At 42.2% G+C, this 13490-nt stretch overlaps 2 protein-coding genes across 2 annotated transcripts; both read left to right on the top strand.

Annotated features, from left to right (window-relative positions):
• The first annotated feature begins 2133 nt into the window (after positions 1 to 2133).
• Positions 2134 to 6745, top strand: hsp90aa1.1 (heat shock protein 90, alpha (cytosolic), class A member 1, tandem duplicate 1). The gene is made up of 11 exons (XM_034579418.1): positions 2134 to 2468; positions 3339 to 3488; positions 3579 to 3945; positions 4061 to 4194; positions 4317 to 4622; positions 4721 to 4886; positions 4989 to 5179; positions 5289 to 5436; positions 5549 to 5817; positions 5904 to 6237; positions 6317 to 6745. The coding sequence occupies exons 2-11, from the start codon at positions 3339 to 3341 to the stop codon at positions 6424 to 6426; spliced, it is 2175 nt and encodes a 724-aa protein (XP_034435309.1). The 5' UTR covers positions 2134 to 2468; the 3' UTR covers positions 6427 to 6745.
• Positions 6746 to 7023: 278 nt separating this feature from the next.
• On the top strand, positions 7024 to 12771 carry hsp90aa1.2 (heat shock protein 90, alpha (cytosolic), class A member 1, tandem duplicate 2). The gene is made up of 11 exons (XM_034579417.1): positions 7024 to 7169; positions 8702 to 8851; positions 9069 to 9435; positions 9557 to 9690; positions 9890 to 10222; positions 10323 to 10488; positions 10641 to 10831; positions 11260 to 11407; positions 11500 to 11768; positions 11866 to 12199; positions 12310 to 12771. Exons 2-11 carry the CDS (start codon positions 8702 to 8704, stop codon positions 12420 to 12422), a joined length of 2205 nt encoding a protein of 734 aa, XP_034435308.1. The 5' UTR covers positions 7024 to 7169; the 3' UTR covers positions 12423 to 12771.
• The last annotated feature ends 719 nt before the right edge of the window (positions 12772 to 13490 follow it).

Here is a 13490-nt window from a genome sequence, read left to right as displayed (position 1 = left end):
ATCATAATACAAATGAATACACCTAAAGTAGAAAAATTGGCAGTAAAAACACACATATTTGTTTCTGTTTATTAATAAAAAGAAAAGAAAATAATAATGATGGAATGACATGCAGAATGTCTACGGAATATAACCAACCATTGTTTTTTGTACATGTTTAACATTGGTGAAATAATAATGATAATAATAATAATAACTTTAGTTGTTTAGCTCTTATCTCTAAGTGGTGCAGGGCGGTCATCCTCTAACCAAAAGGTCGGTAGTTCGATCCCAGTCTTCCTCATCTACATGCCGAAGTGTCCTTGGGCAAGATACTGAACCCCAAATTGCCCCTCGTAGAAAAAAAGAGGTGAATGGCAAAAAAAAAAAAAATGTAAAAGTGCTTTCAGTGGTCAAGACTAGACAAAGTGCGATATAAATACATTTCACAATTTTAAACAAGGTTATAAAGTGCTTCAGAAAATACCTGGCAATAAAAACAAATGAAAAAAACTAAAGGCTAGCAAATATTATGGATATATTCAATTTAATTCACAACATATTATGTTCAAGACCTTAAATATTAAAGAAAAACAAGAATTATATGCGATTTATATTTTTCTTTAAGCACACAACTCCCCCTAAATTAAAATGAATACATTTTAGATGACTATTATTTTTATTTTTATTATAATAGAATAGTAGGCTATTATTTATGTCGCTATAGTCTATAGTTAAGTCTCCTAAAGACCAAAGCTAGTTAAATAATAGCTAAATAAAATAATTAACAGGGGACATAATGTTCTAATTTTAATTGAACCCTAGAGGCCTTTGCTGTAATCAGATTACTCAAGAGTTGCCCCGGGATACAACCTATAAATGCACCATCCATCCTAAAATCCAGAAATATCCATTTGTTTATGCACACACAGCTCACACATGCACAGTCCCCATTTTAATCTAGCAAACTATGTAAACTATGGGGAATGTGGCTCTCTGTGTCAGAGAATATCACCTTGCAGTGATTGCGACAGTTCTCCATGTTTCTCACTAACACGGACAGTCAAGCTTCTAGCAGCGTTTCCTGTCGAACTGGAAACATTTGGATTACGTAACTGTTGTAGCAAGTGTCACACACTGCCATCCTCTGGTCAGATGAAGTCACCGACACCCACAGTGGACCAGAGAGTTCTAGTCTTGTGTCTTACAGAAGGCTGAGTTTACTGTGTGGTGAGTTCCTTTAGGTACATGGCAAGTTTCATCAACATTAGTTTTCACAAATTCATAAAATTTAGAGACATGTCATTTTCATTCCCTGTATGATAGAATTCCCCAGGTTCCCTTTTATAGCCGTACCACACACAAGTGCAAAAAGCTCACAGTCATGTTTCTTTTAACCGCAGGAGATCCATCCTGTATTTCGTAATACTGATACAGGGTTCATGCCCTCATGTTGTCCCCAGATCCCATCCCTGTAAAACCATGTGACATACATGTGTAGCTTTATTGTAATGGTCACTACATTTTAGAATAGATCCTTACATTATTTTAATTACTACATGGTATCTGGCAAATCCCCCAGACTAGGGCCTATTTCTCTGAACTTTTTAAATATATTCTCACGTTGTTAGTTGTCATTGGACGACTGCAAACTGAACATCAGATAAACTAAGCATACATTTAAAGAGATAACATGCTTTTGTTACCATGGCCCATTTACTGTTTAGCATGTTATGATGGCTATGTTTGTTTTGTGTAATCTCGAGTCACTGATGCAGGCCATGAGATTATCAGAACCACTAGTACAAATAAGTTGTTGTCAAAACGGGATAATAAAGTTTCTTACTCTTCTCCTCTATGCACAGAGGACCATGAGAGTTAGTTTCATTCTATGTGAATCTCAGCCTCTCTACAATTTGCGGCACATTAGCTGTTCTCTGCCCTAAAACACGTGAAAACAATTTCCACCCCAATCTTGCACACCAAAAAAAGACCCAAGCGTGCCTAATGGTCTTTATATGTGTGTGTCCTGTGGGGCCAAACGACAGCAGCTGATAGCAAAGGCAATGCACAGCTGTGACGCTTACGAGCGGGGGTGCAGGGCCTACCAGCCAGACAAGCTATCAGGGAAGCTCTCATTGTGATTGACAGGCACTCCTTGTGACTCTGCGGCCCTATAAGGACACATAAACTTTAGGACTCTGCTGTCTCACTCACCAACCAACCCCCACCCCCTTCCAGGCCTTTCCCTGAAACCCCCCCTTACTGTCGCAAATGTATCTTCTAGAAGCTTCTGAATGGGAGCTTCGCGAAACCACCCCCAGAAGTATAAAAAGACACCGGCAAGTTGTGTTCTTTTCACACAGTCAAAAGAAACTTACTGCCCACAGGAGCAGCAAAGTGCACATTGGGGCCTTTTCAAGAAGAGAAGACCGGCTCAGTGATACATTTGACGGCCAGAAATCACAGAAGACAAGATCACACTCAAGGTAATTACAATTGACTGCAGATATTTTTTCACATTACACTTATGCTTTAAATGAAAATTGCAAAAATGTAATATGCGGTATATATGGATGTTTAATCGGTGGGAACACAGAGAGGCAGAGAGGCATAAACATTTTCTACTCAATCAGGTTACATAAGAAATACAACAATTAAATGATAAAAAGTGCAAAAACTAATTACATTTAACTTAATTCAGATGTTTAATGCAAGTAATTAATTTGGAAGTGTAGCGTCTTTACCATCAGTGTCTTTGTGAGTCTGTAACGCATAAGGAGCACATGGCAGGAAGGGTGACCCTGAGTGTGAGAGTAATGGCGAATGGGCAGAAGACCAGTTGGCACAAAGAGTAGATGCAGCACATTTCCATCTTAGAACAGTCAAATGAGTATTATTTAAAAAACACACACACAATTCGTTTGAATGCAGTCGAACCAAATGGATCACAATCTTTAATCATGAATGGACTGTATGTAAAACCAAACTTAATTTGTCTTTTATACTTTTAACTGCAAGCCAATACTCCTTCCTTTCACACAGAGGTGTAAAATGACACATGTTGCATGTAGCCCTTTGGTGGGGGGGGGTTGGGAAAAGCATTGGAGCTCCACCCATTTTCCCAAATGGCAAGTCCTTGATTGACAGAAGAACCATGTGTTCATCTAGCACCCCACCCCCCTAACGCCATGAGGCTGTCTGCGACATGCGGGGGAAGAGATTTCAAATATCACACTAGGAAATTATTTCCAAGATACTTAGTATATAAATTAAAACTTGATTTCAGAGCAAAGTAGTAGAATGAGATGAGAGGTATATTTAAGATTTTATTTAACTTAACATGTGTGTTCTGTTAGATGCCTGAGAAAGCTGGGCACGTGATGGAGGAGGAAGCCGAGACCTTCGCCTTCCAGGCTGAGATTGCTCAGCTTATGTCCCTTATTATCAACACTTTCTACTCAAACAAAGAGATCTTCCTCAGAGAGCTCATCTCCAACTCCTCAGATGTAAGTATACTCAGCATTTTATCACCACTGTAAAAAATATGTATATGGTTTGAACAGCCAATTTTTAACTCACTTGTCCTTTCTTGTTAGGCCTTGGACAAAATCCGATATGAAAGCTTGACAGACCCCAGCAGACTCGAGTCCTGCAAGGACCTGAAGATCGAAATCCGACCTGACCTGCTCGCTCGCACCCTCACCCTCATAGACACAGGTATTGGCATGACCAAGGCCGACTTGATCAACAACCTGGGCACAATCGCTAAGTCTGGCACCAAGGCCTTCATGGAGGCTCTGCAGGCTGGGGCCGACATCTCCATGATCGGCCAGTTCGGCGTGGGTTTCTACTCCGCCTACCTGGTGGCCGAAAGGGTGACAGTCATCACCAAGCACAATGATGACGAGCAGTACCTTTGGGAGTCTTCAGCTGGAGGCTCATTCACAGTCAAAGTTGATCCTGGTGAGTTTTATTTCCCTTACTGATATATTTGTACATTGAACAATTTACATGATTAATTTAATTAGGTTAATTTCCTGGCACTGCTGTCATTGATTATATATATTTTTTATTTTAGGAGAGTCCATTGGCAGAGGCACAAGAGTGATCCTTCACCTCAAGGAGGATCAGACAGAGTACTGTGAGGAGAAGCGCGTCAAAGAAGTTGTGAAGAAGCACTCACAGTTCATTGGCTACCCTATTACACTTTATGTAAGTTCTTCTAACGGCCCTAAATGTAATAACTATCAAATTTAAGACCTGATTATACAAATTTTAACAGTGATAGTGACACAAAAAAAATCTAAAACTCCCTTTCCTTTTATGTACTTAAGGTGGAGAAGACAAGGGAAAAAGAAGTGGACCTTGAGGAGGGAGAGAAGGAAGAAGAAGTCGAGAAAGAGGCCGCTGAGAACAAGGACAAACCAAAGATCGAGGATGTCGGCTCTGACGAGGACGAGGACTCCAAGGACGGCCAGAACAAGAGGAAGAAGAAGGTCAAGGAAAAGTACATTGACGCTCAGGAGCTGAACAAGACCAAGCCTATCTGGACCCGAAACCCTGATGACATCACCAATGAAGAGTATGGAGAATTCTACAAGAGTCTCACCAACGACTGGGAGGACCACCTGGCTGTCAAGGTGAGCTAAATTTACTCACAATAAAACAGTGCAACCCATGTATTTTATCTATCACATTTCTTCTTAATAAATTCATACCTTTTATCTTCTCTCCGCAGCATTTCTCAGTGGAGGGTCAGCTCGAGTTCCGCGCCTTGCTCTTTGTGCCCAGAAGAGCTTCATTTGACCTCTTTGAAAACAAGAAAAAGAGGAACAACATCAAGCTTTATGTGCGCAGGGTCTTCATCATGGACAACTGTGAAGAGCTGATTCCAGAGTACCTCAGTAAGTCATGTATTAATACTACATTTGACTGATTTCACGATATGAAAACGAAGCATTCTCTTCACGTCTTTCGGTGGCTAAACAGTTATTATCTTCATTCAGATTTCATTAAGGGTGTGGTGGACTCCGAGGATCTGCCCCTGAACATCTCCAGAGAGACGCTGCAGCAGAGCAAGATCCTGAAGGTCATCCGCAAGAACCTGGTCAAGAAGTGCCTGGACCTTTTCACTGAACTCTCCGAGGACAAGGACAACTACAAAAAATACTACGAGCAGTTCTCCAAGAACATCAAGGTAATTTGATCCATCTTCTTCATTCATTTCTTTTACCTTAACCCTTCAGCTGAAATATTTGAAGGTCATGTTTAGGTTAGGTTAAGTAACACACAGTTTTGTGATTTAGCTTGGCATCCACGAGGATTCACAGAACAGGAAGAAGCTGTCTGAGATGCTGCGCTACTTCACCTCCACCTCTGGAGATGAGATGGTTTCCCTAAAGGACTACGTTTCTCGCATGAAGGAGAGCCAGAAACACATCTACTACATCACAGGTGAGCTATTCAAATTCACAGATTATTTTTTTGGTGCTTTTGCTTTACGTTTCTCACACACATGGTATTATATTAACATATGGATGCAATGAATTCAAATCACCGTTCACAGGCGAGACCAAAGACCAGGTGGCCAACTCCTCTTTCGTTGAGCGCCTTCGCAAAGCCGGCCTGGAAGTCATCTACATGATCGAGCCCATTGATGAGTACTGTGTCCAGCAGCTGAAGGAGTACGATGGCAAGAACCTGATTTCAGTGACCAAGGAAGGCCTGGAGCTGCCTGAGGATGATGACGAGAAGAAGAAGCAGGAGGAGCTCAAGAATAAGTTTGAGAGCCTCTGCAAGATCATGAAGGACATCCTGGACAAGAAGATTGAAAAGGTAATGGACACGGCGTTCCAGTAAAAAAAATTCTATGGTTAATTTTGTATGATCGTGACAATAATACCAGATTTCATTACTGACAGGTCACAGTCTCCAACCGCCTGGTCTCCTCCCCCTGCTGCATCGTTACCAGCACCTATGGTTGGACGGCCAACATGGAGAGGATCATGAAGTCTCAGGCCCTGAGGGATAACTCCACCATGGGCTACATGACAGCCAAGAAGCACCTTGAGATCAACCCCATGCACCCGATCGTTGAGACCTTGAGGGTGAAGGCCGAGGTTGACAAGAACGACAAGGCTGTTAAGGACCTGGTCATCCTCCTGTTCGAGACCGCCCTGCTATCTTCAGGATTCACACTGGACGACCCACAGACACACGCCAACCGCATCTACAGAATGATCAAGCTTGGTCTTGGTACGTTTTTTCTTTTACTCTTCTTATTGTACAATAATCCGAGTATTTGTGTTTGCTAACGAATGAATTTCCCTCTCAGGCATTGACGACGATGACTCCGCAGTGGAAGACCTCATCCAGCCGGCCGATGAAGACATGCCAGTCTTGGAAGGCGACGAGGACACATCAAGAATGGAGGAAGTTGACTAAAAAAAAATGACACTCGTGTCTCTTTCCTGCTTTGTTAATTTTTATTTTTGTAAGATATGTTGCGTCTTCAAACTGACATTTCATCCTAACACACCTCGAGGACTATTAACGAGTCAATAGGAGTTAATCAGTGGAATTATGGCGGCCACAGTGTGGTTCAGTCATTTTATCAGCTGCTTACATATGGAACTACTGGCAGCCATTAAGAGTAATATAAAGTCACTGTGGATTTGACTTATGTCTCTTTTTGTTACAGGCACACTTTTTTTTAATGAAATGCATTCAAATTTGTAATAAAATCTATTTCAGAAATAAGATATGTGATCTGACTGAGTCTGTTGTGGTGGATGTCGTTGCTTTGTTCGGGTTCCTGCAAACTAATAATACTATTATTATTATATAGATTCAGAAGTAGTGAATCTAATCTCAACTCATCCTGTTGATCTGGAAGTTTCTTAAATTTCCAGTGAACACACACTCCTGCCGGTTTCAGTTTCCAAACCCGGAACAAACAGGCTTGTCCATCCTTTAATCCCGCCTCCTCCAGCCAATAAGCAACGGGGAGGGCGTTCTCTCAGTCGTGATCGACAGCTCCGCGGGCCTATGGGCTGCGGGGGGAAGATTCCAGATGGTTCTGGAAAGCTCAGGATTTCTCGACAGCTCGGGGGAGAAGAGTATTAATCCTCTTCCTCCGTCGCCACTAGAACCGACCTCCGCGCATTTATCACTCCTCCAGACACAAGGTAAATGATATATTTTATAATGCCAGCTCAATAACGGACATGCTAAATATGACTTACTCTGACATGCATGCTAGAATAGTTGTTTTGATGCTGTTCTCATCGAAGCTTGTACTTTGCAACATAACGATGGCGTGCATGGATTTAAATAGTGATGAGGTTCAGATTAAGACGATGCCATAAACTCGGGTCTGACATGTTTAGTTTGTCCACATTTTGACATGACATGTGAATGTCAGAGATGCTTATTTGACATGTCAGCTTTATTGGGACGTTAGAAAAACTTCTCCCAGCCTCATCCTGGAGACTATTTCCACCCTCATCACCCTGTGTCTTCCCCGGCAGCAGCAGCAGCAGCCACATGGACCACATGCTGCACTTGTCAGGCAGGAGCTCCTCAACCTAATGAATCCTAATCAGATTTCCTGAGCAGATTTGTCTCTGATGATCTGTTCATCCATCCATTCATCCGTCCATCCATCCGTCCGGTACAGTGTAGTCAGTCACTTCTCCTCGGATGGTCAAGAGGAGGAGCTTGCGATTCCTGTGGAAGCTGCTAGAGGGTTCTTTTTGGTTATGGTACCTTCTAGAAACTTGCATTTCGCCTGGGAAACCGACAGGTGGAGTCCTTTTTATTCCTGCCGATGTCAATATGCAATTCAAGCCACTTGCTGATCCCTGATCGAACGATAGATAATCGTGTCAATAACATCTATTCACGACTGAGGTCTCAGCTGTGAATCTCCTAATAGTGATTCAGACTTTCTATTTAACACACTACCATCCACATAGTTTTTCTTTTTATTGCATTTGCGGCTGTCAAGAAGAAAAAAAAAAAATCACATTATATAATTTCCTTGAAGGCAGAAGCAGGCGGATTTAGTCAAAGATGGATTACAGAGAGGTGGAGCGGTGACCTGGACCGGCTGTCACACCACCTGTCTGCACGAGCAACACGTGCTCACACTTAACCTGACATTGGTGAGGAGAACCTTACTGCAACTTCATGTAACTGATGCAGATATTAGACAGTGTCAAATGGATGCACGTTCTGTAACATCCGAACCATGTGCTAAGGACAAGACGATTAAGGCGATTAGTGAGGTTGGTGGTTCACGGTGACATTTAGTCCATTATATAATATTGTAAGGTGCAACTCTTCATGACTTGAACATAACCTGAGGGGGATCGGCAGGGCTCCTTATTGGTCTGCCAGTGTGGTGACTCACTGTGCCGCAGCAACCAATGAACACGGTCATGCACACAGGACCTTGAAATGTCTGGTTAATTGCACAAATTAGATGAGATCAGACAGAAGTATGTGGTTAAATGTTAGTCTTATGAAAGCATGCAGAGTTATTGATTATGGCAATGCAGTTAGCTTTCTAATCTTAGTCAAAGAACTGAGCAAGGATAAAATTGCACTACAGGCAGAAAGCTGATAGGATGTACTACTATGTTGCAGGTATTTGCATGTGTATTCTATGATTTATGCACATTATAAAAAGCAATATTAATTTGTCTTCTTTTCTCAGATGCCTGAATCACACGACCAACCAATGGAGGAGGAGGCTGAGACCTTTGCATTCCAGGCTGAGATTGCTCAGTTGATGTCCCTGATCATCAACACTTTCTATTCCAATAAAGAAATCTTCCTTAGGGAGCTCATCTCCAACTCCTCAGATGTAAGTTTGTCATAGTATTAGTCCAAAGCCTAATATCTTAATTTAATGTGCAAAACATGTGGGTTGAGCTTGTTTTAAGAAAGTAAAGTTAAATGCCGTGACTATAATGCAAAGTAATATGCTGATAACAAGGAATTAAAGATGATAAATACTTACAAACAACTTAAAGTGCACTTATTAACATTTAATGTAAAATGTTTCTTTTTTTAACCTCCAGGCCCTTGACAAAATCCGCTATGAGAGTCTCACTGACCCCACCAAGCTGGACAATGGCAAGGACCTCAAAATCGAAATAACCCCCAACAAAGAGGAACGCACCCTGACCCTGATCGACACAGGCATTGGCATGACCAAGGCCGACCTGATTAATAATCTTGGCACAATCGCAAAATCTGGCACCAAGGCCTTCATGGAGGCTCTCCAGGCTGGAGCCGACATCTCCATGATCGGCCAGTTCGGTGTGGGTTTCTACTCCGCCTACCTGGTGGCCGAGAAGGTGACGGTCATCACCAAGCACAATGATGACGAGCAGTACGTCTGGGAATCCTCCGCTGGTGGCTCATTCACAGTTAGAGTGGACAACGGTAAGTAATGTAGCTGCCATTGTTTTGTAGTTAATTAACAGTTATGTTTTTACAATCTAAGGAATGAAAGGTGCCATGGTTATCTCTGTACCTTGCACTAACCTGTCTGTACCCTGTGCAGCTGATCCAATGCTTCGTGGCACTAAGGTGATCCTGTACCTGAAAGAAGACCAGTTAGAATACATTGAGGAGAAAAGAGTCAAAGAGATTGTGAAGAAGCATTCCCAGTTCATTGGCTACCCCATCACACTTTTTGTAAGTGCTCATTGAAACTGATAAACAGATTGCATTCTTACTTATCTTGAGCGTTAGTAGAGAATTTGCCTTTAAATACATAGTAATGTGTGATTTTAGGATTTAAATTGACGTCTAAATTAACTGCTGGATTAATACATTGTTTTAGCAACACATGGCTAAAAATCAGTTGTTTACAAATTAATCATTATTTCTTTAGGTGGAGAAAGAGCGAGACAAGGAGGTGAGTGACGACGAGGCAGAGGAGGAGGAGGAGAAGGCAAAGGCAAAGGCAAAGGAGGAGGACGAGGAGGACAAGGACGAGGACAAGCCCGAGATTGAGGACGTTGGGTCAGATGAGGAGCATGACCACGACAAGTCTTGCGACAAAAAGAAGAAGAAGAAGAAGATCAAGGAGAAGTATATTGACCAGGAGGAGCTGAACAAGACCAAACCCCTGTGGACCCGTAACCCCGATGACATCACTAATGAGGAGTACGGAGAGTTCTACAAGAGCCTTACCAATGACTGGGAGGACCACCTGGCTGTCAAGGTAGGTTATTACTTGAACATGCAAAAGTTTTTAATGCTTTTATGTATCAATATTATCAAATGTGAAAACTGACAGGAATCTCAACTGATTTTACCCGCAGCACTTCTCAGTAGAGGGTCAGCTGGAATTCCGGGCCCTGCTCTTTGTGCCTCGCCGCGCCCCTTTCGATCTCTTTGAGAACAAAAAGAAAAAGAACAACATTAAACTGTACGTGCGCAGGGTCTTCATCATGGACAACTGCGATGAGCTCATCCCTGAGTACCTCAGTGAGTATTAACCCACGTTTGGAATGACTAATAGCTTGAGCACTTTGTTCATAGATCAAATAATCAGCTGATATTATTTCTATAATAAATAAATGAATCATCTTAGAAACGTTGTTGTGTTGCTGACGAGGTTGTTTGTATCTATCCGTCAGATTTCATTAAGGGTGTGGTGGACTCCGAGGATCTGCCCCTGAACATCTCCAGAGAGACGCTGCAGCAGAGCAAGATCCTGAAGGTCATCCGCAAGAACCTCGTCAAGAAGTGCCTGGAGCTTTTCACTGAACTGGCCGAGGACAAGGACAACTACAAAAAGTACTATGAGCAGTTCTCCAAGAACATCAAGGTCAGCGTCCTCTTCTTGCACTGTGCAAGCTGCATGTTTTTTCTAATCTTTAAAACATTTCGCAGCAACTTAGTGTTAAACCCTGCACTGCCATGGTTTGATACTGTGTTAATGTGATCTGAGAGAAACCCAAGTATAATTTGAGTTAAAGCAGTTTGCTTACTATTGCTTCAAGTGCAAAGCTTGAAAGAACCATTGGAATTTCAGCTAATCGTCACCTTTGTTCCTCTGACCTTTTACTCATTAGCCATCTGTCTGATCCTTAGGCCATATTGTCCCAGTGAAAAGACTTGAATACAGCCCCTCACTGCCATCCTCTGTTTAAATGTAGGCACTGTGGAAGTCAATGATTACACCTAATAGGCCCATAATAGTAATTTGCTTGTAACTGCAGGGTGCTAACAGTTAAGTGTTTTCTTTATTTTTAGCTTGGCATCCACGAGGATTCACAGAACAGGAAGAGGCTGTCTGAGCTGCTGCGCTACTACACCTCCGCCTCTGGAGACGAGATGGTTTCCCTAAAGGACTACGTCACACGCATGAAAGATAGTCAGAAACACATCTATTACATCACAGGTGAGGATTAACTCTAATTTAGTTTAAGATCAAGTGAACTGAGTTCTTGTTATATTACATTATATTACAGCATTTCCATATCTGTATTTCAGGTGAGACCAAAGACCAGGTGGCCAACTCTGCCTTTGTGGAGCGGCTGCGCAAAGCCGGCCTGGAGGTCATCTACATGATCGAGCCCATAGATGAGTACTGTGTCCAGCAGCTGAAGGAGTTTGAGGGCAAGAACCTGGTGTCAGTGACCAAGGAAGGCCTGGAGCTGCCTGAGGATGATGACGAGAAGAAGAAGCAGGAGGAGAAGAAGTCGCAGTTCGAGAACCTGTGCAAGATCATGAAGGACATCTTGGAGAAGAAGGTGGAGAAGGTGAGCAGATGAAAACATTAATAAAAAACTAATACAACCCATATTGTTGTGCAGTAAAGGAAGATGATGTTAATTATTTTTGTTATGGTCCACACAGGTCACAGTCTCCAACCGACTGGTCTCCTCCCCCTGCTGCATCGTCACGAGCACTTATGGCTGGACAGCCAACATGGAGAGGATCATGAAGGCCCAGGCCCTGAGAGATAACTCCACCATGGGCTACATGGCCGCCAAAAAGCACCTTGAGATCAACCCTGACCACCCCATCGTGGAGACCCTGAGGCAGAAGGCAGAGGCTGATAAGAACGATAAGTCAGTGAAGGATTTGGTCATCCTGCTCTACGAGACCGCCCTGCTCTCCTCAGGATTTACTTTGGACGACCCCCAGACCCACTCCAATCGCATCTACAGAATGATCAAGCTGGGTCTCGGTTAGTTTCTGTGGTACAAGTTATGGCTGTTAAACTATCATTCAATGTGTTTGACGTTCTTATTTAAAATTACCTGGCTCCACTGACTCATCATCATCTTTGTCTTCTAGGTATTGATGAAGATGACCTGACATCAGATGAGCCCACTGTTGCTCCCACCGAGGACATGCCGCCTCTGGAAGGTGACGATGATGACACATCCAGGATGGAGGAAGTGGACTAAGTCTGTTTCTATTGCCCGCTAGCGTTTAGAAGTAGTGTACTTTAAGAAAAATTACAAGTTTAATGTTGTAAATGAGCTTGGAAAGTCCCCCTCCTCAACCTCTTTTTGACCAAGCTCACTTCATTTCCCCTCAAATTGACAATATGCAGTTGAGAGCCATTCCCTTTAGAACTTAATTTTTTAAGTTGTCAGTTTTTGTATCTTAAGTTTTATCGATGCGTTTCTTTTTTTTTGTATTTATTGACATTCCAATGTTCTTTGTGTTCTTACATTAATTGTAAATATATGCAAATTGATACGGTTCTTTGAAATGGTGGGACCCATAAATAAAAGTTTATCATGTTAACAAGCCATGTTTTGTCGTACTTAGTGAACATATAAATAAAAGGTACTTATTAAGCGATAACATAAACACACTGATGAATATCACTCCCTTAAATATACTTTGATTCTTTCAGCTAGACCTGTGCATTATTCCTATTGGTGAAAATGTAAATTCCCTATCTCACAATGTTCAAAAAATGAAAATACAATCCTAGACCTGCCCCCTCTGGATCAAAACAAAAATAAATGGGTTCTTCCCTGACCCATACCACATCCTTTCACCAAGTTTTGTGGTAATTCGACAAAGAAACAACAAACACTGATGAAAACATTACCTCCTTGGTGGAGTAATACACTACATGTAATGGTGTACAAATGAAATAATCCTGCATTTCCAGCAAAAATAAATTAAAGGGATAGTTTTACGAAAATTCTTAATTCACTCTTTATCCACTCACCACTATGCCGATGGAGGGGTGGGTGAAGTGTTTGAGTCCACAGCTACAGTGGTCGCCATTTTATTCAATTGTATTCGATTTGGCTGCCACGCTGTTTACCCCTGAAACATCAAAAGTGTTTTGTGGACTCAAACACTTCACCCACCCCTCCATCGGCATAGTGGTGAAATGGGTGAATTTTCATTTTTGGTGAACTATCCCTTTAACACAATTGCACTGACAAATGTTTAAAGTGGGATGAATGAGGTGGCGAATCTGTCTGTGGCTGAAGGAGCTGCCCAGTGCT

The sequence above is a fragment of the Hippoglossus hippoglossus genome, chromosome 24 (genome assembly GCF_009819705.1).
Source record: "Hippoglossus hippoglossus isolate fHipHip1 chromosome 24, fHipHip1.pri, whole genome shotgun sequence".
Taxonomy (NCBI): Eukaryota; Metazoa; Chordata; class Actinopteri; order Pleuronectiformes; family Pleuronectidae; genus Hippoglossus; species Hippoglossus hippoglossus.
This window is presented reverse-complemented; position numbering and strand designations above follow the sequence as displayed.

What these genes read in the sequence shown, in the direction of transcription:
- hsp90aa1.1 (XM_034579418.1), top strand. Translation starts at nt 3,339, where the DNA reads ATGCCTGAGAAAGCTGGGCACGTGATGGAGGAGGAAGCCGAGACCTTC. An exon ending in CACAGTCAAAGTTGATCCTG is followed by an intron (nt 3,946 to 4,060) that starts GTGAGTTTTATT and finishes TTTTTATTTTAG; the next exon opens with GAGAGTCCATTGGCAGAGGC. An exon ending in GCTACCCTATTACACTTTAT is followed by an intron (nt 4,195 to 4,316) that starts GTAAGTTCTTCT and finishes TATGTACTTAAG; the next exon opens with GTGGAGAAGACAAGGGAAAA.
- hsp90aa1.2 (XM_034579417.1), top strand. Translation starts at nt 8,702, where the DNA reads ATGCCTGAATCACACGACCAACCAATGGAGGAGGAGGCTGAGACCTTT. An exon ending in AGGACCACCTGGCTGTCAAG is followed by an intron (nt 10,223 to 10,322) that starts GTAGGTTATTAC and finishes TTTTACCCGCAG; the next exon opens with CACTTCTCAGTAGAGGGTCA. An exon ending in TGGAGAAGAAGGTGGAGAAG is followed by an intron (nt 11,769 to 11,865) that starts GTGAGCAGATGA and finishes TGGTCCACACAG; the next exon opens with GTCACAGTCTCCAACCGACT.